This window comes from Mugil cephalus, chromosome 7 (assembly GCF_022458985.1).
Source record: "Mugil cephalus isolate CIBA_MC_2020 chromosome 7, CIBA_Mcephalus_1.1, whole genome shotgun sequence".
Taxonomy (NCBI): domain Eukaryota; kingdom Metazoa; phylum Chordata; class Actinopteri; order Mugiliformes; family Mugilidae; genus Mugil; species Mugil cephalus.
The window spans coordinates 24,122,283-24,149,048 of NC_061776.1; the positions used below are offsets into that span (position 1 = coordinate 24,122,283).

At 42.3% G+C, this 26,766-nt stretch overlaps 4 protein-coding genes across 4 annotated transcripts; 2 read left to right on the forward strand and 2 right to left on the reverse strand.

Annotated features, from left to right (window-relative positions):
• Positions 1-7,770: 7,770 nt before the first annotated feature.
• tmem53 (transmembrane protein 53) lies at positions 7,771-11,133 on the reverse strand. Its single transcript, XM_047590667.1, has 3 exons — positions 10,890-11,133; positions 10,612-10,715; positions 7,771-9,536 (listed from the first exon to the last, which is right to left on the reverse strand). The coding sequence occupies exons 1-3, from the start codon at positions 10,942-10,944 to the stop codon at positions 8,838-8,840; spliced, it is 858 nt and encodes a 285-aa protein (XP_047446623.1). The 5' UTR covers positions 10,945-11,133; the 3' UTR covers positions 7,771-8,837.
• Positions 11,134-12,605: 1,472 nt separating this feature from the next.
• On the reverse strand, positions 12,606-17,155 carry toe1 (target of EGR1, exonuclease). The gene is made up of 8 exons (XM_047589473.1): positions 16,763-17,155; positions 16,567-16,607; positions 16,344-16,440; positions 16,047-16,205; positions 15,780-15,893; positions 15,327-15,475; positions 14,480-14,642; positions 12,606-14,365 (listed from the first exon to the last, which is right to left on the reverse strand). Exons 1-8 carry the CDS (start codon positions 16,874-16,876, stop codon positions 13,625-13,627), a joined length of 1,578 nt encoding a protein of 525 aa, XP_047445429.1. The 5' UTR covers positions 16,877-17,155; the 3' UTR covers positions 12,606-13,624.
• Positions 17,156-17,334: 179 nt separating this feature from the next.
• Positions 17,335-21,304, forward strand: si:ch73-382f3.1 (uncharacterized protein LOC100151273 homolog). Its single transcript, XM_047589474.1, has 4 exons — positions 17,335-17,773; positions 17,991-18,150; positions 18,692-18,867; positions 19,809-21,304. Exons 1-4 carry the CDS (start codon positions 17,624-17,626, stop codon positions 20,196-20,198), a joined length of 876 nt encoding a protein of 291 aa, XP_047445430.1. The 5' UTR covers positions 17,335-17,623; the 3' UTR covers positions 20,199-21,304.
• Positions 21,305-22,640: 1,336 nt separating this feature from the next.
• On the forward strand, positions 22,641-26,260 carry selenop2 (selenoprotein P2). The gene is made up of 5 exons (XM_047589475.1): positions 22,641-22,739; positions 23,455-23,716; positions 24,024-24,236; positions 24,524-24,632; positions 25,549-26,260. The coding sequence occupies exons 2-5, from the start codon at positions 23,487-23,489 to the stop codon at positions 25,675-25,677; spliced, it is 681 nt and encodes a 226-aa protein (XP_047445431.1). The 5' UTR covers positions 22,641-22,739; positions 23,455-23,486; the 3' UTR covers positions 25,678-26,260.
• The last annotated feature ends 506 nt before the right edge of the window (positions 26,261-26,766 follow it).

Here is a 26,766-nt window from a genome sequence, read left to right on the forward strand (position 1 = left end):
TGGCAGAGGAAATATGTTTTTGAAGAAAGACAGGTTATAATCTATTAAGTGTAAAAAAGAAATAAAGGAAAACACTCTTTTAGATCATGACTTCTCCTTTTGCAGTGACATTTTAGACTTTTGCTGGTATTTGTCTTGGTCTTATTTTCTATTTTGGTCAGCTTAAGTGGACAGCATTTGGAAAATTAACCTCTGATCTTTAAGGCTAACGGCCCTCTTTCTAAACCAATAATGGACATCAGGCTTGGCTACAGTTTTAGGGGTTTACACTTTGAACACAGAAATGACGATCATCGTTTGAAGAATGCAACTGAATTTAATACTTTCATCTGAAGATGATTTTATTAAACAACATCTACTTCAAGAAAAAGTCATAGGGCTCACGTAGCCGAGTTTCGAGAAACAACAGTAAGCAACTTCACTCCAGAGCTACACAAAGTGTTTCCTGTGTTTTCTGGACTTTGTGCAAAGGATCTTGGTTAATTAACCAGTAAGAATAAATTATTTGTAATTATCACCACAGGACCATCAAGCAGAGGGTGAGAGAGGGGGAGAGGGAGAAAGGGGAGATAAAATCTTCTATGTTAATCAAGCCATGATGAATTGTCCATGTTCATACAAACACGGCCTCCTCATGAGTCCCCTGTGCATTGCTCACACACACACGCTCTCACACACAAGCAGCACAACAGAGTGGGCGGAGGAGGTAGAATTAATTCTATGAAGTGAGCTGGCAAGGAGACACTGTATGTAGATAAGTGGCGAGGGGGGGGGGGGTGTCGTGTGTGCACCTCTACACACGCGTGTTTGGAGAAAGTATGGGATTAACTGACCAGCGCTTTGTCCAGATATGTGTGTGGTGAGAATGCCAAGCAGAACTGTGGCGGTATACAGGCACAGCAAGGTGTTTTTAAGTGTGTGTGTGTGTGTGTGTGAGAACATAAGTAGGTGTACTATTGTCAGCCTGGTCGTGGTGGCAATGACATATCTTAATCTACTTAGTTAGCGGCCAGGGGTCTTTAGCTAACGGATTATCAGCCAGATTTGAGTAATAGACTCCTCATTTAGCTTTAATGCGTTTTGCATAGAGAGCAACCTCCCCTCATCACTCTTTAAGATGAATCGGCTCCCCAGCTACAAGATAAAGGGAAAAAAACTTCTAAAGATATTAGTCTACCAGCAACTGCATAAATCATAACATTTTGCTAATGGAGCTAAAGCACTAACACAGCTTCTCTAGTGTGCCGCCATTACAATATGCGACCTATACAATACTGGCAGAGCTGGTCCGAACCATTCGCTCCCACCATTACACGGCTGACTTTACTCCTCATCCACACTCCCTTGAGTCTGGCCCTCGAGCTGATTTCTGTTTAGCCCCTGTTGTGACCTCTAAAACACATTGTTGAAATTATGTTTGAAATACACTCCGTTGCTTCCTTGCCGAAGGAAGATCAATACCACTTTTATGCCTCAACACTATTCACTGGCCAGTTGATCTGAAAACAAATGCATTTTAATACAACAGCCCTACACTAAATCCCCCTTCATGACTGTTCAGATGTTCGGTTGATGTTGAAAGCGAGTTAAAAAAAAAAAAAAAAGCGATGACTTAACTGGATCATTTTGGAGGATATAGCCTGCGGTGCTGTTACACTGGACCTAATTAAACACTTAAGTGTTTCTGTTTTTTAGTCTAGCCTACTGGCTAAAATTAGGTTGTCAAAATAATAGAAACATTACAAGCTCTAAAATGAAAACAGCTCTCTCGGTTATTTGAAATGTTAAAAACCATAGCCTCCATGAAGCTAAGATATAGAATGCATTAATTTACACTCGTGTACCTAATGAACTGGCCAGTTAGTGAGTCTGTAGTTACACTGAGGATCCAGTGATATTGGTTTAGTTTAGCAACCTGCTACATGCCAGATCAGTCTTACCAGCACCTGTAAGACTCACATTACATCCTCAACTGTACAAGCTGTGTGTGTGTTCAAAACATTCCTCGGCTTGGGCTTTATGTGAATCATACTGATGGCTCAGTTTGGTCATATGTCTGACTTTTTATTCATGTTGTATCTAAGCACGTTCTGCAAACGTTTTACTGCCACTGACTGGCCTTGTCGAGAAAAAAATAAGGTATGTAGTTACAATAAATAAACACATCGTTTGGGGCAAAGCAGAATATCGCAGCAGCTGCTGTCTCTAATGGATGGCTACGCACCGCCGTACCAGGACCACATCACAAGCAGTCTGACTGATTAATCATTACCTGAAATATTTTGGAAGGCCTGCAGGTTAAATGATTGGTCTACATCCCAAAGTAAATCCCGACCAAAGTCAACCAAAGGATTTCACTTTGGAGGATTTTTGTTTTTGTCTTATTTTGCCCGTTCAGTTGCTCAAAGAGGATGTAAAGCCCCCACACACACCAACACACACACACAGCTGGATATCCTATAAATGATGCAGAGTCCATACATAAAGACTGCCTGCACATACATCCGTGTCTGCCCACTAACTGCAGGAGAGCTGCACACTCCCTTCCTTTGTGTCTTTTTTATCATCATAAATCACCTGATTTTCAGTGTTTCATAAATGGTCGTGTTTTTTTTTGTTTTTTTTTAACTATACTGTGTGACAGTACGCATTTTACTTTTAGACACTCCTCGTCGGATTATTCTTCCACAACAATGTATGGGTGTATTTGTTTATTGCGAACAAGTGAAAGATGCATGTAAGAAAAAAAAAAAAAAGTCTTTTTTTCTTGCACACACACATATACACAGATATTCAACCCACCTCACAAACAAACACAGACAAAGCAGCCCTAGGCCTACCACTGCCATCATACACGGGGACTTGGCCTGTCTGTGTGACACGCACAGTTTGTTTGGTAGTTTTAATTTGACAGGGCTCCGAATAGAGCCTCTGAAACACACACACAGACACGCGCGCGCGCACACACACACAGAGACACACTCTCTCAGACCTACACACACACACACACACACACACACACACACCTTTAATTTGACAGCGCTCTAACAAGAGCCTGCTGCTTGTCAAATGTTCTCCAGTGGCAGCAGGGATCCGCAGAGCCGAGGGGGTTCTGTTCAAGGACATCTGTGAAGAAGCACACCACACAGACAGACGCGCGCGCACACACACACACACACACACACACACACACACACGCACACACACTCCTCCACTAACGCGCGTTCGCTTTGAATAGGCTGAGAGAGGCGGCCCCGCTGCAGCACACGATGGGAGAGAGGCTGCACACACGCTGAGGGGTTTCTACACCGCTGTTCCTCTCACTCTCCATCTTCCGCTCCCTCTGTGTCTCCCTGTCTTTTTCTCTCTCTTTATCTAACATTCCATCGTTTTTTCCTCCTCTTTTGGTCTTAAGTAGAGGGCTGAGGGGCTGAGATAGACCAGGGGAGATTTTGATGACGGCTCCCTGTCTGGTCCAACTAGCCGATTCCCCGCGCACGCAACTTGACACACACGCTCACGCGCGTCTATTTTCCTCCTCATTCTCCAATCCAAGCGCCACGAGACCCTTTTAAAGTAACTCAAAGGCTGCCGGGACTTTGGTCCTGATCCCCCGGATTTCATTCCACTGAAGGTGTTTGCGTGCGCTCATGACGCATTTACTCTCAAGTGCATGTGTGTGTGTGTGCGCGCGCGAGAGAGAGAGAGCCGGAGCTCCCACGCTGTCTCGGACTCGGCTTCCACGGGACACTTTGCTCATTAGAGGGAAGAGGGGGTGACTCGAGTGACTTCTTCGCCGGCACCCCGCTCAACTTGATCACAAGCCTGTTCCCGCGGAGCCGGAGAGAAAAGCGAGGTTCCGGCGCAGTGTGCGTCGCACGGTAAAGGCAGCGTGGCGCACCTGAGTGGATGAGATCGCGGCTGTCTGTGTGTGTGTGTGTGTTAAAAAAGAAAGAAAAAAAAGTGCAATAACAAGGGGGAAATTAATACAAAATATGGTTCAGACAGCTAAATCAATTCGGCTGCGGAAACACGTGCCTCCTTTATTTCTTTTTTTGTGTGTCACTGCACACTGTTTAAATGGAAATTTCCCCCCGCGTTGTTATCATTGGCCAGGAAATCACAGTATGTCAGACGTAAAATCAAAATGTCAAACATTATACAAAATCGGTCCAAATCAACAGAGAGGAAGGCACGGGGATTTGCCAATGGATCATATCTTAAGACTGTTTGTGTGTGTGCTCCTGTCAGATAAAATAGTGCACATCCCCATCCAATGATCTAGAAAAGGGGGGTTCACAGGACAGCATCCAAAATGTCAACACGTACATAAATACAAACATTCCTCTGCGATCCGGGGTGACATTAAACCGGAGGAAAACGGTTGCGGAGAATAAACGGATTTCTGAGACAGAGTTCAGTCTTTTTGGCTTTTGCATGATAACCAGCAATCCAAAAAAAGAAAGAAAGAAAAAAAGGAAGAGAAAAGAAACGTTAGCCTGTTTTAAGGCGTCTGATTGCATTCCCAGATTTCTATCTGGGCACTGATGTGAATCCACGCTGAAGGTGCTCGCAGGTCTTGCGATGATGAAAAGCCCCCCAGATTATTTGAATCCTGTAAATCACAGCTAAAAGTCGACGCGCAAAGCCAAGGTCTATGAAACTATCAGGCCAGAATAGAGAACATGGACGATATGTTACCGCATTGCCAAGTGCTACCACTTAATACCATTAATCTCGGTGCTCTGCCCCTCATCTCTCTCACTCCATCTCTGCGTTGGAGTGCTCTGGCGTCCTCTAAAAGTATGGATCTTGACCGCAGCCATTTTCCGCGGAAGAGGGAAAGGCTAAAGAGAAAGCGCTGACCCCTCTTCGCCGCAATTTTCCCCTCATCAACTTGTGAGACTTCATTAACTTCCATGGGGTAATTTCTTCTTTCAGTGCGTTCCTGAAAGAGAAGGGGAGGGAGGGGTATGACGTGTATCTCATCCTCTCATTCCGCGCTATTCTCTTTTCTTGCCTTTAACCCCCCGGCCTTAAATCTTAAACCCAACAGGCTCTTTACATTTGAAAGCGCGCTTTCTTTTCTTTCGGAAGGAAAAATGGCAATAAGAGAGGAGCTGAGACTTTGGGAAAACTTAGAAATTGGTGAGCAAACGGAGCACGCCAACTTTTTGTTCTTTTTCCATTTCAAGGCAGCTAAAAGGTGGATGGAAATAGCTCCGGAAGGTAATGTTTCACGGTGTTTATCCCTCAGGAGCCCACAAAGAAGAAAAAAAATCCAGTGCTGAACTTGATCGCAGTCGTCTTGACGCACGGCTGAGGCCTCGGTGACAAGTTGCGCGGTGAGAACTGTGAGTCAATGCTGCCCTCTACAGGAATATCAGAGCCACTGTCCGGATGGAACGTCATGCAGGGATCACCCGCCTGCCAGTTCATTAGGTACACTCATACGGCCCTGATGTAACAGTCCCGCGCTAAATCTTAGCTTTGTGAAGGTTACGGTGTTCAGCATTAGATTTAAAATAACTGAGATATGTTGATTTAGTGATGTTCTCATTTTTTTGAACCAGTGGTTTGTAGCACTGTTGAACTGCATTGAGTTGACACGTTTTTATTATTTTGACCACCCCATTTTAGTCATTGGCTAGGCTGAAAACAAAAGGTGATAGGGTGTTCACCGTCAGGACCCCACAGCTGAATCTGCCTGAGGATGGGCTGACTCTGATCTCTTTTACATGGCTACTTCAAACATACTTTTATCTGAAAGTTATTCCTGGTTTTTCCTCACGTTCACGATTTTTAAAAGAGATTTTATTTATGTTCTTAACTGTGCTGTGTTGTGGCTTAGTGTTTTCACTTTAGCTGTGCTGTTCATTATTAACTTGGTTTGTTTGTGCCAGTTTTTAAAATTACTGTTTTTTATATATATTTTTTCTTAAGCACTTTGTACTTTTGATTTGAAACCCTAGTGGCGCCAGTTTCTGGTCACGCACAATTCTGATGAGTTTACCCACAGAGTTTTCCTATTTAAACCTCAACTTCCCACTAGTCTCTGAGAACTGAAGAAGCTACTCAGGTGAGTGGTGAAACGTCTTCAAGAAAATTCTACAAGTCCAGTTGTCCTTTATTGAACGCATTTTGGATTACCATGACCTGGATGACTGAGAACCTCACAGACATGTTGATTTGAAAGAGATAACTATCATGATCAACCATCATGAAGGGAGATTTAGTGCAGGACTGTCACATTGGCATTGTTTACACTGGTGTTCGTGGTGTGGGTGTATTATGCCCCCAGAAGTGAGGTTTGGTTGTCATGTTTGTATAACTTAACCAGCAGGTAATTCATTTCTTTAATTCGCAGTTAAGCGGCAAACTTATTTTCTCTGTACAACTTTTGATAAGGAACATGTCAGCTTTGGGATTTAGCTATTTAAGCTATCCATCATTATTTAAAGTTGGTCATTCATTTTCAGTGAACTGATTTCAAATTACACTCCTGCATCTAGTAATGCGGTTGTATGGTTATTGTTGTTATACTTACAGTATATTTTAAACCTCAGAATGCTTTGTAAATACAATGACTCAATAAAATGCACTTTCTTAGAAATTCAATGATATAAAACACATTATGTAGATATGTATATATTGCACAATAAGTCAGTTGCTGCAAACACATTTGAACTTTTGAGCATAAAAGCTCCATTTATCTTGATTATTTTTGACTTTGCTTAAATAAAGGATTGGAATTCTTCTACTACTGCTAAGATTTCTTATTTTATTTTTTTTTATCCTCAATTGTAAATCATAAGATCTCCAAACTTTCCAAACAGCACATGACAGGTGCTCATGTGTATCCAGATACCAGCTTTTGGGGAGCATTTTGGTTCACCCACTGAGGACCTCATACGTCACTGAAGGCCCCGGAGCAGGATCACAGCAGCCCATCTCTAGTGCACTCCAGCAAGCGATGTTCATCTGTCTGAGCCGATATGTAAACTTTCCTCCTTCTCCCTTTCCTCCGAGCAGCTCCTCGTGATACATGAAGTGCCAGGGCCAGGCCTGGTGCGCAGACAAATGCCAACCACTCGCTCTTTCCAAATGTCAAATCTGACATGTCGCAGACATTCAATAACCGTCCCTGCTGGACCATCTCAGAGCCGCGCTCCTCAAACAGCCCCTGACGTCTGGTGGTGATGCGAGTGCAGGTGGAACAGCTGGATTTTACTCTGTGTCCTTCCTTCAGTGAGACAAGTGATGAAGTTTAGTAAAGTAGTGAGGCCTTCTGGTTAGTAAATGAGCAAGATGAAGGAAACAAACCAGAGGGTTAGAGGTTTGATTCCCAGAGCATGGACCACATGCCAAAGTGTCCTTGAGCAAGACACTGAAGACTGACTTACTCCTAGAAGCGAATGTGTGTGTATGTGTGTGTGCTTGTGTGAAGGGATGGGTTGGGTCATTGTTATTGTGGTCTGTAGAAGGCCTATGTAGTGTTAGCCCAACGATTGTGGGTTCTAACAATACGACCACATGGCCACTAGGGGGAGCTATAGAAAAAGATATTAGAAAAGGAGAATTTGAACAGAAATGCTCACAACCTAGCCTTTTATCCATATATCTAAGAGTTTGGGTTGACATGTAATTGAATGAATTTAAATCCTGTTTTTTGAACAACTTCTAAGCAGGTGAATGACACACATTAGCCACATTAGGTGGTGACATCACAAACAAACACAAGAAAAGGTCAGGCAATCAGGACTCGCACTGTATCTGGAAATAACAGTTTTCTTTTTTTTTAATGAGCATTCTGGTTTATTGAAGGCACATCAGTTAAAAGGAACACATCCGCTGTGGAGGACATATACATATACATTCATTGTCAATCAACTTTGTCCTTGAACTAAACACACCTTGATTCACATATCAGGGCCGATTCTTCTAAACTTTTTGAACAGGGAAATACTTTTTTTTTTTTTTTTTTTAGTGAAGAAAACAAGTCAGTCATTTTAAATATTTGACAGTTGTCTTCGTTATATTTACTTAATTTAATTAATAACCAATCAAAAATGAAAATAAGGAGACATATTATTAAATTTCATAAATAGAAGATAGATTAACCACTTTCATCAGTTTTAGAGTCACTACTACTAATCTACGATGCATCACATTTCACAGCAATATTAAATACTAAATATCATCCTAAAGTCCCAATTTTCCAGTGTACAGCAACTGTTTCTATTGGTTTTATTAAGATATAGTTTAACGTGGTACATGAAGGTGTGAAAAACATTTGAGAGGGCAGGGTTAGGCCTTTATCTCACACGCTTCAGCAGCATGTGAGTTACAGTGTTTCATGGAGGGTCTTTAAGACATACAGATAAGAGGTCCGGTGTGTAGGATTTAAAGGTGGAAATGGAATATAATACTGATGATTATGTTTCCCAGACCAGACAAAGCAAACATTGACTCTAGATTCTAGAGGTCACTTTGCATTTTTAGCTTCATCTTCATGCTTACCAGAGTTCAGTGAGCCAAGTTGGCTATTACGTTGGAGTCTGCATTCCCACTGTCACAAAATCCTACATACTGGACCTATATGAGGAGTGTAACTAGACCACATTTGTGGAACCTTCCTTTTAAGTGCACGCACCAAGATAGGAGAACATCCATCTTGATGTAGTTCAGTGGCAAAATTGCAGAAATCTCCCATTTTCTGTCTGATTTTCCTGACCGTCGCAGAAAAAAACTAAGCAGTGTGATTTTCTTCCCGTCAAAGGTAAATTAGTGAAAAGACTACTTGGCGAAATCTCCCGATCTCAGACACTTTCCAAGTTTCACTGACTTTGAACACGTCTCCTTTTTATTTCAGTCCCTTCCAAGTCTTTCATGCAAGAAACGAGGAAGTTGCGGCACTTGAGAGCGTACCGCTCAGGGAAATCCCGGAAATGGCCGACGTGAGGACTGGACTCAAAATCGAAACTGTCCACGGGGACGCCTTTCAGCTTCAGAGACTCCACGAAGAGCTCGACGTCCTTGTGCCTGATCACCTGGTCGGCTTTGGAGTATAGGTACAAATGAGGCCAGGCGGGCGGGCTGTCCTGCACGGCGTCGTAGTGGTTCTTGTGGACGTACTTGGTCAAGGGGTACAGCACGACTCGCAAGAGGAAAACAGTCACTGCGAAGAGAGCTAGGAGGACGTACCGCAAAACGGGACTTATTTTTGGCCCCAAGGTGGCCGTCAGTGCTCGCAGGGCCCCGCGGACATTCCCACTGCCGGGGGCGCTGTCCACTACAGCCCCTATCAAATACAGTGAGCTGAACTGTTTGTCATTGTGCAACAGCTCTACGATGTAACGGTATAGCATGAAGCCGCCGTTGCTGAATACGTGAAAGAAAATGGGACTGTTCTCCACCTCATAGTCGAAGAGGATCTCCAGCAGCTTGAGGGCCGTACTTCTCAGCTCCTTGTAGCCAAAGGACTCGGAGATGAAGACTGTCTTTAAGGGGGCTGTGTAGCGGATGGTGACACACCCCTAAAAGGGAAGGAAACGGTGGCAGAAACCATGAATGAACATCACAGTCATGGACATCAAAATTTGCTGGCAGGTCCACACAGCACCAACAATGCAATAACTCTCTCAAACACAACAGAAAGTGGAGCAGCCTGTTGATTTTAAAATGCGGTTTTAACCTGGTTCTCCCTGTGTCTGTGTACTCCAGCTTCCTGCCACCATCCAAAGACATGATGTTAGGTTCATTGGTGATTCTAATTGGCTGGTGGTGTGAGTGTGAATGGTTGTTTGTCTCTGTGTTAGCCCTGTGATAGACTGGATACCTGTCCAGGTATACCCCCCCCCCCCCCTCCAGAGAAGTGATTCTCAACTGGTGGGTCTCAACCCAAAAGTGGGTCACATGCCCGTTTTCAATGGACCCAGGGCCTTTCTGAGTAGTTGGACTTGTTTATTTTGTGTTTGTGCATGATAGCACTGCCGAGTCTGTTAAAAAAAAAAGACTTAAGTTACTGAAGCGAAGAGTTTTAGTTTGAATGAAAATGCAGCTAATTGAGCGTGAAAGGGAATAGTTCCCTCTCTAGCGTCACCACTTGCTTACATTTGCTTTTCTGTGTTTTCATACAGTGACTTTCTGCTATCTCAGGTTCAAACTGCACAATCTTCAATACATTGGAGAAGTTGTATTGCATTTTCTTTGATTTGGTTCATGGCTTGTCTTTACGGGGTAATGGATGAGTCCCGAAGGCCAGACCAGTTGAGAACCACTGTTTTAGAGGGATGGGGACGTCGTGGTTAGCATTGATGCCTCAAAGCAAGAAGGTCCGGGTTCGAATCCGAATGGGGTCTATCTGTGTGTGGAGTTTGCATGTGTGGATTATCTCCGGGTACTCTGGCTTCCTCGCACCATGCAAACACATTTTGGTGGTGATTCTAATTGGCTGTAGGCGTGTCTCTCTGTGTTATCCCTGTGACAGACTGAGACTTGTCCAGGGTGTACCCGCCTCTCGCTCAATGACAGCTGGGATAGGCTCCGCTCCCCCCGCGACCCTCTAGAGGACAAGCGGTTACAGAATATGAGAATGGGATGAGTTTTAACCTGTTCGTTGTAGATGGAGCTGTATTTGGAGAGGTGCTTGTCTTTGCAGCCAGCCCAGCCCAGCAGTATCACAACCGGCTCCTTTGTCCCCTGCCAGTGTCTCTCTGAAAACAAGGCAGACGACACAACTGTACGTTAAGCAGAGCACTCGCGGCAAGCTAAGCTAACAGTTAGCACAGCAGCATTCTCGAGGGTGCCTTTGTTTGTAAAGACAGGAGTTAGCACGCAGGCTAAGCCATCCGAGGCACGGAGGCTCGGTACAACGGAACGATGCTCACCAGATATCCCTGCATCTGGAAACACGATGTTGTAGTCTATTTCCTCGGCTGCCATTTCTGAACGCAAGAGTATCAGCTGTCGTTATCTGCCGTTAGAGTCTGACACATTTGGCCGTTGTTAAAAACAAAACAAAAACGGAGAAACCCCCTCACACAGCAGCACTCTGACTGTGATGGACACTGTAATACTGTAAGCTGCTGTCTCAACTGTCATGGTACCCCCCACCCTCAACCCGGAGGAGTTCTTCTTCTTCTCCTTTGTATTGTGGAACAGCCTCAAGATATGTTTTATTATCGCCCCCTGGTGTGCGATAGTAGACATTGTTTCTTTCAACTTTATTCTTGATTTAGGCCAACGGCCTCGGCCAGAAAGATTTGGGGCACACTAAACAGATTTTTAATTAAATTGTTATTTTTCACACAAAAAACATACAGTTGTAGCTTAGTTGCATTCAAAGACCCTTATATGTGAACCTAGTGAGAGAAGATTTGTCTTCAGTGGGCTGGTGGTAATCTCATATTAACTAACACAAATTACCTTGGAGTTTCCATACAAGATAAATAATTTCCAGAAAATGTTCAAATTTGAGGTGTGTTTTGAAAGTTAAGAGTGAATATTCAGAAGGCCAGGCAGTAGTTCTCTGTGGGGCTCCTAGCACTAACAGAAAGTCTTTGTCAGAGTCCACCAAATCTGGCATACAATTAGGGAAAATTGCATAATGCATAATACTGTTGCTGTTATATAACATCAAGAAGGCTCCAAACAGAGCTGTTGCGTTGTCACCACGTGTGGTACAACAGAGACAGTTTCTGTGAAGAGGGGTTGAATAACAAGGTACTTATACACAAGAGTAGATGGAGGTCAGCACAACCTCAGTTTGGAGAATCAAACAGGACACCTGACAGACCAACTAAAACAAGGCCTGCCTAAAATCATCAGACTGCACTGACAAAATGAGTAATTATATCCTGCAGAACAGTTGTCAGTATACCACAGTATATGTGTGTTCTTTGGTGTTTTGACAACCCAATTCATATCTGAACAAATTTGATAACACGCCAATATTACAAACTGACCTGGAATAAGGACGAAGAACCTCCACAGAGCTGCCAAGACACAATACACACACCAGCCACTTTATTAGGTACACCTTGATAGTAAAAGGTTGGACACCCCTTTGCCTTCAGAACCACCTTGAATTCTTCATGGTATACTTTCAAGGTGTTGGAAACATTCCTCAGAGATTTTGGTCCATATTGATATGATAGCATCAACACAGTTGCTGCAGATTTGTCCGCTGCACATCTATGATGCGAATCTCCCATTCCACCACATCCCAAACGCGCTCTATTGAAGAAAATATCCCCCAAACCATTACACCACCACCACCACCAGCCTGAACCATTGATACAAGGCAGGATGGATCCATGCTTTCATGTTATTGGACGTGTTGTGTGTTCAGAGATGGTATTCTGCATTCCTTGGTTATGACCAGTGGTTATTTTAGTTATTGTTGTCTTTCTATCACCTCCAACCAGTCTGCCCATTCTCCTCTGTGAGTATATAATACACCCATGTCTGAACAGTCATTCTATATGGCATCATACCTTAGACTGTCTAATCAAACTGTGTTGTATCATTGTGCGTTAACCTGTGTGTATTTCACAGGTTAAATGAAGGTATAATTTGTATTCTTTTAAACAAAGACGAAGGAATACATTTGTAAAGAAATCTTTTTAATTTTCCACCAGAAAAGGACATAAAACAAAATTCCACATGTGGTGTAAAATGATACCAAACGCCACCTCATCTCCAGTGTAATAATTATAATTTGAAAGAGTTGTCTCTGCATTGCTGGTTTATTTCCGTTAGTAGTTTTTACAGTTTAATTAACAGAGGACTGCTGGACACATAAGAATATGGCAACGTAACCTTATGTAAAGATAAATTAAAAAAAAAACCTGAACATATCTTAATCCTGTACTGTTAACATAATAAATATCAACAGTGTTATTGAAGTAGAGCTGCAAAGTTTGTCATTATCAAATCTTTGTGTAAAAGTGTTGTCATTAGATGAAACTAAGTCTAAACCTAAACTATGCAATTAACCATTAAGTTAAAAATAATGTTCCAAATGTTGGACATTCTGGTTTAAGTATTACTTTAACAATTAAGACAATTTAAAAATAGCCATTTAATTTTCTTTTAATTAACTAATCATAACAGGCGGCTCTATCTCCCTTAAACATAAAAAGTCCTCGAATTTCCCCCATCAACTCCAAGAATGTCAACAAACAACCTTGCTGCTCACTGGGTCAGTACCTAAACGCTGCAATGTTTTGCATTCAGCATCAACTTCATGAACTAAACTAAACTCATAGTAGCAGGGTCATGCTAACAATCGTTTTACAGGTATTTCACAAAACAAAGATAGAGACAAAATACAATTTTGAAAGTGACACAAGTAATCCAGATGAGGCAGACATCTGTACCAAATTTACAGAAATCCAGCTGATGGTTACAAAGATATATCACTAAAAAAACAGAAATATGAAGCCAGAGGTTCACCCAATGAAAAGTTGGTGGATCACTTAGATCAGTGGAGTTTATGAAAGTCAAATACAGCGGTCCATCTCAGTCAGGTCAACTGCTGTCCATAGAGACAGGCTGCTGCCATTGACACAAAAATAACTGCTCTTGAATTTGCTTACTCTGCTGAGTGCAAGTGTCCACACTAGATTCTTCCACCCCACACCATCTCCATCTTCTGCACGTGGGCCTTTGATGACTTGGAGAAAGTGCTTTTAACCACATTGAGAGGAGCTGCCTTGCCACTGAGGTAGATCTTATTAAGACAGGTAGGAAGCCATGACGGCTCCTCCTTCTTGTCGTCCTCCATCTCCTCTACTGCTGATCCAACCTCTTTCTTGATCAGGGTGCATGAATAGGCAAAGATGTAACCTGTCATGAAGGCATCAAACCCAGCCCGATGTGTTCCTGCATCAGGCTTCTTCTTCTGAGCTTCAGTGTCAGCTGAGTGGACGCCGACTATATCCATCTCTCCACCTCCTGTGCTACTTTCTACACAATCATTCGTGTTTGTGTTATCATGAGCTGAAGATGTTCTTGTAGAGTTCCTGGAGTCTGTGGTGTCTTCACACATTCCATTACCCTCACTTTTCATGTTTTCATTTTGCTGGGAGTTTCCATCTCTGTCTGGACAGACCTCAGCGCTTTTCTCTTGTTGGTCGCTTGACGTTTCTTCTAGATCCACTTCCACGTAGACTTTTTTGTTTTCTGGGCCACCATCTAAGACGGAGGAGCACTCTGCTGCTTCTCCTTTAACTGTCTTCTTCTCCCTCTGTCTCTTCCTCTTTTTCCTCTTATCCACTTTGTTTTTCTCATCCTGGAGGATGATATGGTCTGTGTCATGAGACAGTGGACACTGGGTGCCGTTCGGACACCAACCAAATGCCTGGCAGACAAAAGTACAAACACAACAGTTTAGGCAATACCACTTTATTTCAGGAACTTTTAGTAAAACTGAAAGCTTCCTTGAGGAAAAGTAAGAGTGATGACTGAAACTTACAGAGAAGCGTTGGCAGATGTCAGTCGGTCCCTCAGCGGAGGTTACAGCTGGACACACTTTATAGTCCACATAGGTGGACATGTGACCAGCGTACTGACAGAACTCAATATGAACATGAGGACCAGGTGCTTCGGAAGTTACACTGCGACTGTTATCCAGCTTGCTGGAAGGAAGAGAACATGATATGAGGAAACAAAAATTGCCTTTCTGACAGGTTACAACACCATCACAGAATTTTAAAGTTTTTTTTATATTCCTGCAGTAGTCTGTCGTAGCCGGGACTCAATCATTATCATAATGTGGATCTGGGCAACTGGACAGTTCTACATCTAATCAGATCAATAAAGTACGTGCCACCAAGGCATCTCGACAAATGCCTTAATCTGTGTCAACTTTGCTCTCAATATATTTTACAAAAGACATTTTGTTGTGAATAAACTCAGTGGTTTGACTACGTTACTGTGATTCTTCTATCCATCCCCACAAAAGGCCAGAAGGTCAGCATTGATGACGGGTGTACTTAATTCAATTCAAACCACTTTATTTGTGTCTTGAAGAAACATTTTATGCTTCTGACACAAAAAAAATCTAAGTCAAAGAACAGGTGCTGACAAAAAAGCCCAAAATCCTTGCCTGTGTCCCAGCCAAAGAGACACATTTGGTCACAATGCAAAGTCTACAGCCAACAGTAATATAGAATGATATAGAAACAATTCTGCGTAGCAAAAAGTGACAGTATGTAGTATGTTGTATATGTCGTTCAAAAGGGAAAACCAGAAAAGCTAAGACTGCAGATTCACAAACCACTGCCCAGAAGCAGCAAAAAACTGAAATAACCAGCACTCACCATTTTTTATAGGCGTACTCTAGATAAGAAGCAGTGAGCCTGAGCTCAAATTCAGTGACATATTTGGTGTCATAAATGCCAGCAGGGAACATCTCAGACAGGTCCGCTGTGAAAGTGGCCAGGCGCTCGGGCAGATGAGCGTAAAAACTCTAGTCGCAAAAGAGACAAAATCAACCCCATAAAAACATAGTCATTAAAAATCATGCAGCTTGCCATGACAAAAGCAAGAGCTTCAAAAGCAAACAGAAAAGCAAACTTGTGCTTTTACCACAACAGATGATAAATAACTGAATCTGAGAATAAAAAAACCTATATGGTTTGATATTAACATGCTAGATCACTGCATATGGTTAAAATATATAACATGTTATCTAACGTATGTAAAAATGTGTAACTCAATAAGAGAAAAACATTTGATATCACTGTAATTAAAGTGGAAGTATTAGATAATACCTGGTAAAGGAAGGCCATGTCGATGAGTCCATTGTGCAGCACTAGGGGCTTCCTGGCACGCAGTAGTTCGGTGAACAACGCCCGGATGTGGACGCCACGGTCATCGGATCCTCCCTTTCAAAACATAAAGAGAGAGAAAGCACACTTAGACATCTGATGGCAGCTGAGGAAGGCCTACTGAGCCTTGTCAGTAGTTTGAATTATGTTATAACTTATGTTATAACTGTACTGTGTGTTGAACCCACAGTGGCACGGAGCCATCTTCACCTTATTATTGCCCTTGCAGTAAGGGATCCCATGGCCGTACTGTTTGTTAAAGTCAAACCCGTGCTGCACCAGGAATTGGACTGACTGGGGCTCTATGATATACTCCTCTGAACACAGCAGGGTGAGGTTATACACCTGGACCAGGTATGTGTCCGCAGCCTGGGGAAGAGATGAATTAATGACAAACAACACAAGTCTAGCATGTTCTCTTATATGACATGCACAAACATCCAAATATGATTATATGCATATGAAAAAGAGAGGTGAGCAAGTGTTAAATATGTTTTCTTCCTGTACCCTGTCTTCCAGCTTCTTGTAACAGGCAATCCCCAAGGAGAGGATGGAACGAGAGCGAGCAGCATGGCATATAGCTTTATATCTGTCCTCTATAGATCTGAAACAAGACAAGATGTATCAGGTGACTAGAAAAGACATGTCTCCAAAGCACACAAATTGATCCATAGTATCAGTTTGCACAACAAACTGGTCACACTATTTCAGCTTAATATGCTTTACTTACTCGGCCAGCAAGGACTTCCTATTTCCAAGACCACTCAGCTCCTAAAACACAGGATTGTGACTCTTTTTAGACTATTAAAGCATTAGATCCGAAAATACATTTTAATATAAGACAATGCCTTGGAAAAAACGTGACAGTTTAAGTCATGCACATCCTGGACAGACAACATAAGCATAAATACTTCTGCTGCACTTACGGTGTCAAGTGCAATGAAGGACGACGTCTTAATGGCCACGACCATAGCAGGCCAAAGCTCTTTAAAATTGTCATTTTGGACATCAATGACAGGAACCACCAGAGAAGCTGTCATTTCTGTTTCTGAATTTCGCGGCTAAAATGTTTTCTGCAAAGTTTGAATGTTAGCTATCTTAGCAAACTAATCTATTTTCACAATCTGCTACTTAAAGCGAGGGCCTTGATTGTTAACTTGCTATAGAGCAGTTAAACAATCGCTTAAAACTAAGAATCATATATCGAAACGTGTAGCACCAGCGACTCAACCGTAAACATTTCAACGTGCCTCTGGGTCCTGAGGCAGAAAAAAAAGATATAGCATTCTGTCTTCTGCATGATTGAAATTATAGAGGTTTTCTGCTAAACGTTTTAAAAATGTAGAAACTCAATATGCGTACATATGTAATCATAAACATGGAATTTTCTATTTATATTCTGGTATTTTTTACACTGTGTTTTGTTTTATTTTTTAATAAAAACATTTCAAACAGGCGTTTACGACGGTTACGTCTAAATAGTACGTCATTACCCTTACCCACCGAGAAGAGGTGCGCCATTTTGGCTCAAACAAAGTCAGAAATATCGCATCCCTGATGAAGTGTTACAAATCGTTTTCATGATATTCTGTGTCAAAACTCCGAAGGGCAAAACTCTGGTTTCCACAAGTAAACATTTGACGCCAGTGTAACTTTTTCTTGCTTTTAGACTCTCGTAAGTAGTTGGCTAATAATAATGGGCAAAAGCTCTAGCTGAGCTCCACTGCCAGCCAAGCTAACTTAACGTTTGCTAAATTTAGCTTTGCGGCTTGTTTTAACTGTGTGAAATGGGCGGCTGCTCCGCTCCAAACTGCTCCAATTCAACCAGTATAGGCAAGCAGTTGTTTAGGTTCCCCAAAGACCCTGTGCGGAAGAAGAAATGGGTCGTCAACTGTCGACGTGACTTTGAACCAACTCCTCACTCTAGACTCTGTCAGGTAAGTTCACAAACAGGTAGCAGTTGTACCTACATATATTCCAACGCTAGTTTATTGAAGCACAGGTACGAAAACAGCGTATTGCTCCTGAAGAATTACACTTAAAGATGACATCTAGTTTATAACCTCTTCATTACATATCAACTTCCGTGTTTTGTCACGTCCAAAGTTAGTCTGTTCACGATCTTGTCTATTTTGCGCTTGCTGTCGTCTCCAGGACCATTTTGAGCAGAGTCAGTTCGAGGAAATAGCCAGGTCCCCAGCGGGAGGAAAGAAGCTGAAGCCCAATGCTATCCCCACTCTGTTCAGTTTTGGGGACCCTCTTTACCCTGCAGTCACCACCCCATACATCCTGCTACCGCTGAAACCTGAACCAGGTAGGCCTGTTTGAATGTTAAGCCGAACGTTTTTTCAGACATAATGTTAGTTTCAGTTTCTCTGAATAGTTAATGGACCAAGGTGTTGTTCACTGAGGTGCAAGCTGGAACGGGTATCTGCTTATATTTCATATGAAAAATTGATGGGCTTGTTCAGAGACATGTGTTGCAGTCTGCACATTTACCAAATGATTCGAGTCTTCATCGACCTTACGTACGGAGAAAATGCCAAAAAAAGAAAGAAAACTGCTCAACACTAAATGACAAATAGAAAATATTGTCAGGTGACTAGTAAACATACCTAAGCATTTAATAGAATAAGCATGGGGATCATAGTGTCAGGTATTAGTAGTGATCAAAAAGAGACAGCGCTTATGGGACTATTAATTTGACTCTTTGTCTACTGGTTCGAAATCTGAAATTATTTGGAGACAGTTAAGGAAAATATTCATACAGGAGGCCTTTACAGGAGTACAGTAAAGTAAGAAAGGCAAATCATCTCCAATGTATTAAGAGAAGGGATATTTCTTTTTGTGTGTAGTGGAGAAGGAGCTGAATTTTGGGGACCATGGCTACGCTCGACGCAACCCTCTGCCCGGTACGGAGGAGGAGGACGCAGACAGGACAGGTGAAGACCAGCCGCCCTGCTCGCAGTGTTATCTCCTCAAGAAACAGTTGGAGCAGGAGATACAGCACACTACAAGGCTTCAGAAGGAGGTAGGTCAGCTGCTGGTGGTTCAGACCTCGTTACTTGGATGCGTCCCGAGTAATTAGATCGCGAGTGGTCAGCTTAAAATACAGACTAGACATAAACAGACACAGGACGTATTTCTCAGACAACAATTGGAGCTGCCATCAGCTGCACGTGACCACATTTTTTCTGCAGTGCTATGGTTCCTCAGAGTTTTGCCCTGATCATTCAGTAGAAAAACGCACAACCACTTCTTTGAACGATGGCCTGACAAGGAAAAAGCACTGGAAAGGATGTATGTTCATTAGTGATGAGAGCCTTGTCAAATATTTAGTCCATGTTGTAGTTACTAACTAAGCCAATAAAGAAAAAACTAACCAAGCATTAACCAATTAATATTCTGATCATCTTAACTTATTTTTTTGAAGCCTTTTATTACCAGAGTTTTTATTCTGTGCTGCACACAGCTGCAGCTCAGTAGACATGCTCTGCGTATAGAAGTTTCAAGGCTTCAAGTTATAAACTGAGCTTTGTGCAGGTCTCTACAATAATGGACATCAGGACAGAGATCAATAAATAAATAATAACTTTAAGTATGTACGGCGTTTACAACTCCCCACTTCTCTAGTGTTCCTGTATCTAATAGAGCAGTAGGAGCAGTAGGAAGCAGTAGGAAGCGTTCCATCAGTGAAAGCTGCTGCTACAACAGAGTGTGAAACTACGGTCGGATCTCAAGTGCTGACTCAAGACACATGTGGAGATTCATTCTAATGCCAGGTGTGACCACAATGACTGAATGGGACCTTGGTTTTGTGTAGTGACCATTTTAATTCCTGTTAGCTTATATCCCATTTCATTATTTGCTCTGTTAATAGTATCATCTAGTAACACTGAAAAAGGAAATCAAAGCGGAATGGGGAAAGAAAATCTAGCCCTAGCAAACAATCTTCTTTTCTGTCTCTATCAGGCTGAGGAAATGAAGAAGCGCCTGTATCGTCTCGACCGGATTGAGAAGGGCCTCCAGAACTTCCTGTACGAGGACCAGATCAGGGCCCTGTCCCTCACCAAGCGATCCCGCCGCGCCGTCTGGTCTCCTGAGACAATCCTGAAGGCCCGAAAGATCCGCTGTGCGGTCGGCACCAAAGGCTACGAGTACCTGAGAGAGATCGGATACCCGTTGCCTTCTTACAGGACTCTGTGTAACCGCTTGGAGACTAAGATCATGGTGACGACTGACATGAGCTGTGAGGAGCTCGCAGAGCTCGGACTGGGACTCATGGCCACATGCGACAGTCCAGCAGAAGGTACCGGAGAAAACGATGAGGAAGAACTGATAGGGGTTTTGTCCTCGTCCTAGCAGTTTGCAGGAACTGCTAACTCTTACCAAAGGAAGACTGAAGGGAGAATTTGCTGTGTGACACTTCTGCGGTTCCCTAACCTGGACGCACGTTATGCTTCTCATCTCATCTATGAAATACTTACGCATCAATTAAATGTCACCTTGTTGGGCTTGCGATCCAGACCACGGCCAGTGTGTGATGCTCAGGCCTGCTTTTAGGCTAGAATTATGCTTATGGTGGTTCTTGCTGACCTTGAATATGTGATGAGCAGTGTGTACCACAAAGCCTGTGACTATGCAGCCTGTAATTAAGAGTCAAATTGTAATATCAGTATGTTACAGCATATATTATAATGTGGAGTTGAAGCAAGGTCTTCTTAACAAATCTGACGACACCATTTCTAAATTAACAAAGCCTCGTTTTTCTTCGTTACTTTCTGTGGAAAACAAAAAAAAAATTCACATTGGCAAATATCAGACAACATACACCTGACATCCATACAGGCATATCAGCCGGACTTTACAAATACTTGGCTCAGAACCTGGTCAATCTGTCGCCCATGTTTAAGCTCCCACAGCAGAGCTTTCACAAGAAATTCACAACTCCGTTCACATGCACAGTAAAAGGCAGGGTTTGGGATGTGGACGCCTCCCTGTACATTATGCAAGCTTTATTTTTTTATGACGTACAACCAAAATATTTGTCATCCGATGGGGTGGTGTGTGCAGATAGGACATAAGTGAATGTCTGAAATTGTGCATTAAATGTATTCTGTGTCTTTTGCTTTCAACCCATATCATTTTAAAAATTCTGTTATACAGTAATTCCTTTTATTGTTATCAGCAATATTGGAATATATGTTGCCCATTTAGGTCATATTCACACAACTGAAATATTGGTTGTTAAAGAGGATTCCAAATCCCTCCACTGCTTAATAACTAGTGTAATTGTACACTAAATACCTTGGCCGTTATGTTTTGTTGACAGTTTGACCCATGGCTTTGAAGTGATCAGATTTGCAGTGTAGTTTTAGTTACAAAGAAAGGTATCAAGAAATTCTCAGACCAGTCACAGTAATTCATGTGACGCTTGAAAATAAAACGAAAGAAATACCTGTTTCTTTTCCCCCTCGTGTGTGTCTGTGTGTGTGTGTGTGTGAATTTGTGGAATAAGGGCAAGAGATAAATGTACAGTTTATTTAACTGCATCTGAAGGCTCTATTATTGCATAGAAACAAACAATTTGTTTGTGATAAAACCCATACAAATATCACTCTCAGAACTAAATACTATGAAGCAACTAGTGTCAACATTGTGTTTACCCCACATAAAGCAACACATCACGTTTTTACTTTGACCCAGGTTGGACTTTGAGATGGTCACTAGCATGAAAGATTAGATGTTTGTTCTCTGGTGGGCTTTCCAGCTTAAATAATGGAAAGCAACATTACAGTTCACAGAAGGTTGCCTGTATACTGTGACTCCTCAAGACATTTATCCACTACATTTACGACATTTACAGTTTTCTTTGCCTGGTAATCAATACAACTCTATCTCTTTCATTCATCTTTGGCTTCCTGCCTCTTTCAAAAAATGGAATGACAGTATTGTTTGTCGTGGTTGCATTCACCTCTGGTCCTGGCACAGGTGGCAGTAAATATTGCTCAACATTAATATCACACATAAAGAAACAAACGCTCAGCATGTGTAACATTTATAATGTTTGCTTGCTTATTATAATAGCTGTTGTAGACATGCACTGTTTTGTCTTTGGTTTTGAAGATATTTACTATAAATATTGGGCTCAGAAAAATGTGGATCTTGTAGAGATGGTTGTAGATGATAACACATAAGACAAAGTTTATTTATCCTACGTGTGGGGAATTACCTAGAATTAGGTAAGAAATATGTACCAAAAACAATAAAAGACAATATCAAATGATAATATGACCATGATAACTCTAAACTCTTAATCCTGAACACAACATCAATGCCACTACTGAATCTCTTGTTAATCCACTCAAGAGTCTTCAAACCTCACTGTGGTCCTACGGGAAAAGTCAGACAATCAAAAAGGAGATGAGGATTCATCCTCTGGGAACCACAAACGTAACTCCTGAATATAATGGTAATCCATACAGTAGTTGGGGGAAACTTTTTAAATCACGGTGGCACGAGAGCATCAAATAGAAAACCGGATGGTAACAAAACTGATTAAGGGATCATCCTCAGGGCCCCACAAATCTGTGTAAATACCTTTATCCAGTTCAGTCAGTAAATGTTGAGATACTTTAGTGAAATGTTACTGGTAATAAAAGATTTAAAAACACCAAATTTACCAAACAAGACACACAGAAAAATGTCTGTTGACGCACTTTTTTTTGAGCAACAACCGGTGATTTGGACGTTTTCCTTTGACACCAAGAATCTGTTTCTCTCTCCCCCCTCTCTCTCTTCCTCTGTTTGATTAGTCTGGGGGTTGTACTTCAGTCTCAAAGGCTTTAAAAACAGGGGTTTACAGTCTGTTTGTGAGGGTAACAGGACAGAGGTAGGACAAAGGTAAGAGCTTCTCTATATGGGATCAAACTTGGTTTCAACTCAATGAACAGCATTTTATTGTTGAAGGCTGAACATCTTAACGTATTTATTCATTCAAAATAATGGACATCTATTTTTTCTGTTCCTACTTTTGGGACTTGGGGGAATCTTTAACATCATTCTGAATGCATTAGGTCTTCTTTCATGTTAGAAAAACTGGGGCCAGGGGGTTGTCTGACGGACGTGGTCGAGATTAAATTTGCAATTCTAAAAGCAAACATGAAGTCATTCTGAATAGATAACCAATCAACCAAATGCGATCCAGAGCCAGTTAGCGCACTTTAATGGCCGTAAACATCTCTGTCCCAGCCTTTCTTTGTCTCTCTGTCTGGCTCCGTGCCTGCTAGCCTGCCTGTCCATTTGCCCTCGACATTCTTCAGTCTTTTGGCAGTTTACCCCGCAATAAATTCCTTTTGCAGATTATCTCCACATGTGATGAGAGAGACAATGAAGGTTTACTCTTGTAATTATTCTGGGATCAGACCGACTGGCTATCTGGTTCAGGGTTGGAGACAAAATACTGTTGAGGTTTTAGAAATTTGCTTTTATGCTACAAGGCAGAAGGTTCCAGCTCTGCGCTTCACAGTGGCTGAATACCTGAATTTAAGGCCACATGTATGAATATTTGAGATTTCAGTCATGTCTTTGGTCTTATTGCGCACGTCTTTCTCACCAGGTAGCTTCTGTCCAGGCAGCCAGGGGGGGACAATGCGTTCTCTGTCTAGGCTGTGGCCGGTCTGGGCCATGCTGCCATGTCTGCTGTGGGCCGCGCATGTCGCTGTGTTCGTGGAGGGGGACAACGATGCCTCCAGGATCTGCAAACCTGCCCCCAACTGGACGATAAGGGGCAAAGCACCCATGCAAGAACAGCTGGGAAATGTGACCGTGGTGGCGCTACTGAAGGCCAGCTGACAGCTGTGCCTCACGCAGGCATCCAGGTGAGAAGTTGCATAGGCCTGTTTTTATGTTGAAGTTCACTACGTGTTATTCACGTGGCTGAGCTACTGAAACGCTGCTGGACTTAAGTTTGTACCAGTTTGTGGTGCTACCAGTTTATGACGTGATCTACAAGTTTCAGGATTACTCACTGTAAATAATTTACAGACAAGTGAATCTTAATATGGGTGAAGTGAATGATTAAATTCAGTTTTGTTCAATTGGTAACCGTGATGTGTGAGGTAGATGACACTGCTTTGCCGTTTGTGGTTCCTCAGAGTCTCTCTTTCTCCATCTGTCCATATTTAGAATCGGAAGGCTGCGTGGCAAGCTGAACCGCAGCAACCTGACAGACGTGTCGTTCATGATCGTCAACGAGCGGGAGGCGCAGTCCAGGGCCATGTACTGGGAGCTGAAGAGAAAGGCGCCCCCTGGAGTTCCTGTGTATCAGCAAGCTCCTTTTCAGAGCGACGTGTGGGAGGCTCTGGACGGCGACAAAGATGACTTTCTGGTCTATGACAGGTCAGGCCTGCCTCACAGTCAGATACACTTTAGGCTTTTAATGTCAGAACGCGGCAGGTTTCATGGAAAAACAGCCCCAGAGTTTTATAAAAATAGCAGTAGTCTGCTCCCCTGAAAGTTTTCAGGGCCATGTCACATTTAAAAAAAAAAAAAAAAAAAAAAACTTCAATAACATAGGCATACGCCATGCATGCACGCATGACAGCATGAAAATAATGTAAGTAAGCAACAAAACCACCATGATCCCATCTACATTGTGATTCTCTCCTTTTCTCCTTTTCTTCCAGATGTGGTCTCCTCACCTTCCATGTAGTGCTGCCTTACAGTCTCCTAGATTACCCCTATGTAGAGGCCGCAATAAGAGCCACTTATTTCTCAAATATCTGCAACTGCACCGTGAGTAATCGCACAAACATACATACACACACAAGTGTATGTAAATGGTGTTGCTTCACCAGTGATTGTCTGTTTTTACTATGAATTACTCCTTTGATCAAATGTATATTAAATTATCCTTCATAGGAAAGCTGTTAATCAATATATATTTATATAAATGAATGTGTGTTGGCTACAGGGAAGCACAGCCTGACTTCACCGCAGGAGTGTTTCAGCCTCTTTTAGCTAACTGTTCTGGTTTTTGGACCTGATATTGGGCTCTCATCAGCACTGGAAATTAATGAATGTGGAAATTAGCAGGTAGCATCCAGCTGCATGCTATGTGTGCTACCTGTCGTGCACAAAACATTTCCTGCAGGAGATCCAAAACACAAGTGGCGACCACTGATCGGAAACACAGTTCTGGATTCATGAGGAGCTAATCCATTGAGAACTAATTAGCAAAGGTCTGCAGGGCCAATCGAATTGTTAGGACAGGCTTTATGCGGTAATGGACAGAAGAGTAACAGCGATGTAGTCATACATGTCAGCTGAGCACCGTGGAGATCTCCATTAGTTGATGCTATAGCTACCAGCTAGTCCTCCTGGTGTCCACACAAAAAGTTGAAATTTATTTACATAAAAAAGGCTGGTTGGATGTAGGACTATCCAGTTGCGCGAAGAGTTTTTTTTCTCTGCACGAATTGAAACATGCCCTATAATCACAATGGTGTGTTACCAGACTAAATCTCTAAATGTTCCTCCGTGTCTGCTGGAGGACCATGCCTGCTGAATGCGTATTCATGATCTAAACTAATAATTTGTCGATACAGTGTTTTAGCCTGATTTGATACAGTGAACACAGCTATGAGTCAAGATTGTGAAATGTGGATATATTTCTCCTTCCCTGCCTAATTCTCCTTTCTCAACAATTCAGTCCATCGTCACACCAATATTACCAACGGTGAAGTTGGACACTGATGACATGGAAAACAAGACCATGGGGATGACTCATCAACACAGCCACCACCATCATCATCATCATCATCATCCTCATCATCATTAACACCACCACCACCATAATTCCACACAGCCTCTGTAATCCCTGGTTCTTTAGAATCTGATTGCTCTTGTTTTTGATAAAATGTTTCAAATGCTCCTTTCTTTTGGACTTCGAATATTTAGGCAAACAGCAGCCGACTTCGTTTCAAGCAGTAATCTGAATGTGGTTTCTCTTCGAGCATTTCCACACCTCACCTCTTCTGTGTGGATGAAGTAGCCAGGCGTCTTTCCTCTTTTCTCCCATTAATGAAGTCCACTGTGGAAAACCTGCCCGCAGGAGACTGTGGATGGATGTGTGTGGAGGAAGGGGACAGGCCGACCGTTACTGTCACCCAGTTACAGGCAAGAGGACGGTGTGCACTGCTGCTGAGCAAACTCCAGTCAGGTTACTGTTTAAAGCGGACTACTGCTGGAGAATATGTGCATTTATGTCCACGCAGTGAATTCAGTTGCACGGATTTGTTCAGGGAATCTTTTTTAATATGAATGTACCAGTTTAATTATTAGATGTTAGTGTCACATTAGGAAGCATTCAAAATGTGTTTTATTGCTACTTTGTGTATAGAAAAATAAAATTGTGCTACAGATATTGGCCCGCGCAATTACTAAATCTTCTGTGTTACACACATTCCGTCTCATGAACTCCCTGAAATTAGAATAAACCTCTAAACTGTGAATATAGATTTCATGTGTGAAAACATTCAAAGTCTCAACATATGTAGTTTTTGTCTAGGATAGGAGATTATGGGCTCTCTTTGTATACTAACAATGGATTTAATGAATATGTGGGAGGGTCTCAACGCCAAACTTCAGGTGACTGTTAGCTTCTTTTAGCTCATGCTTTTAGATCTCTGGATCTCAAATTGTGCTCCCATTAGCACCAGAAATGAATGAGGAAAAAAATAATTTTTGTCTGACCCCGCTGTATGCTACCTGTTATTAGAGGAGATTAGATTAGATTCAGCTTTATTGACATTGTGTTGACTACAGGCACAGAGCCAATAAAGCAGAGTTAGCATCTAACCAGAAGTGCCAGTATTAGAACTCATGTGTGTTTTATGTTCAGAATGTACAGGGTTGACAGGGTTTGTAG

Excerpts from the sequence above, each read along its gene's own strand:
- tmem53 (XM_047590667.1), bottom strand. The coding sequence starts at position 10,944 with ATGGCAGCCGAGGAAATAGACTACAACATCGTGTTTCCAGATGCAGGG. Across the intron at positions 10,716-10,889 it reads TCCAGATGCAGGGATATCTG|AGAGACACTGGCAGGGGACA; the intron begins GTGAGCATCGTT and ends CCTTGTTTTCAG. Across the intron at positions 9,537-10,611 it reads GCTCCATCTACAACGAACAG|GGGTGTGTCACCATCCGCTA; the intron begins GTTAAAACTCAT and ends CTTCCCTTTTAG.
- toe1 (XM_047589473.1), bottom strand. The coding sequence starts at position 16,876 with ATGACAGCTTCTCTGGTGGTTCCTGTCATTGATGTCCAAAATGACAAT. Across the intron at positions 16,441-16,566 it reads AGGAAGTCCTTGCTGGCCGA|ATCTATAGAGGACAGATATA; the intron begins GTAAGTAAAGCA and ends GTCTTGTTTCAG. Across the intron at positions 15,894-16,046 it reads ACTGCAAGGGCAATAATAAG|GGAGGATCCGATGACCGTGG; the intron begins GTGAAGATGGCT and ends ATGTTTTGAAAG.
- si:ch73-382f3.1 (XM_047589474.1), top strand. The coding sequence starts at position 17,624 with ATGGGCGGCTGCTCCGCTCCAAACTGCTCCAATTCAACCAGTATAGGC. Across the intron at positions 17,774-17,990 it reads CTCACTCTAGACTCTGTCAG|GACCATTTTGAGCAGAGTCA; the intron begins GTAAGTTCACAA and ends TGTCGTCTCCAG. Across the intron at positions 18,868-19,808 it reads CTACAAGGCTTCAGAAGGAG|GCTGAGGAAATGAAGAAGCG; the intron begins GTAGGTCAGCTG and ends TGTCTCTATCAG.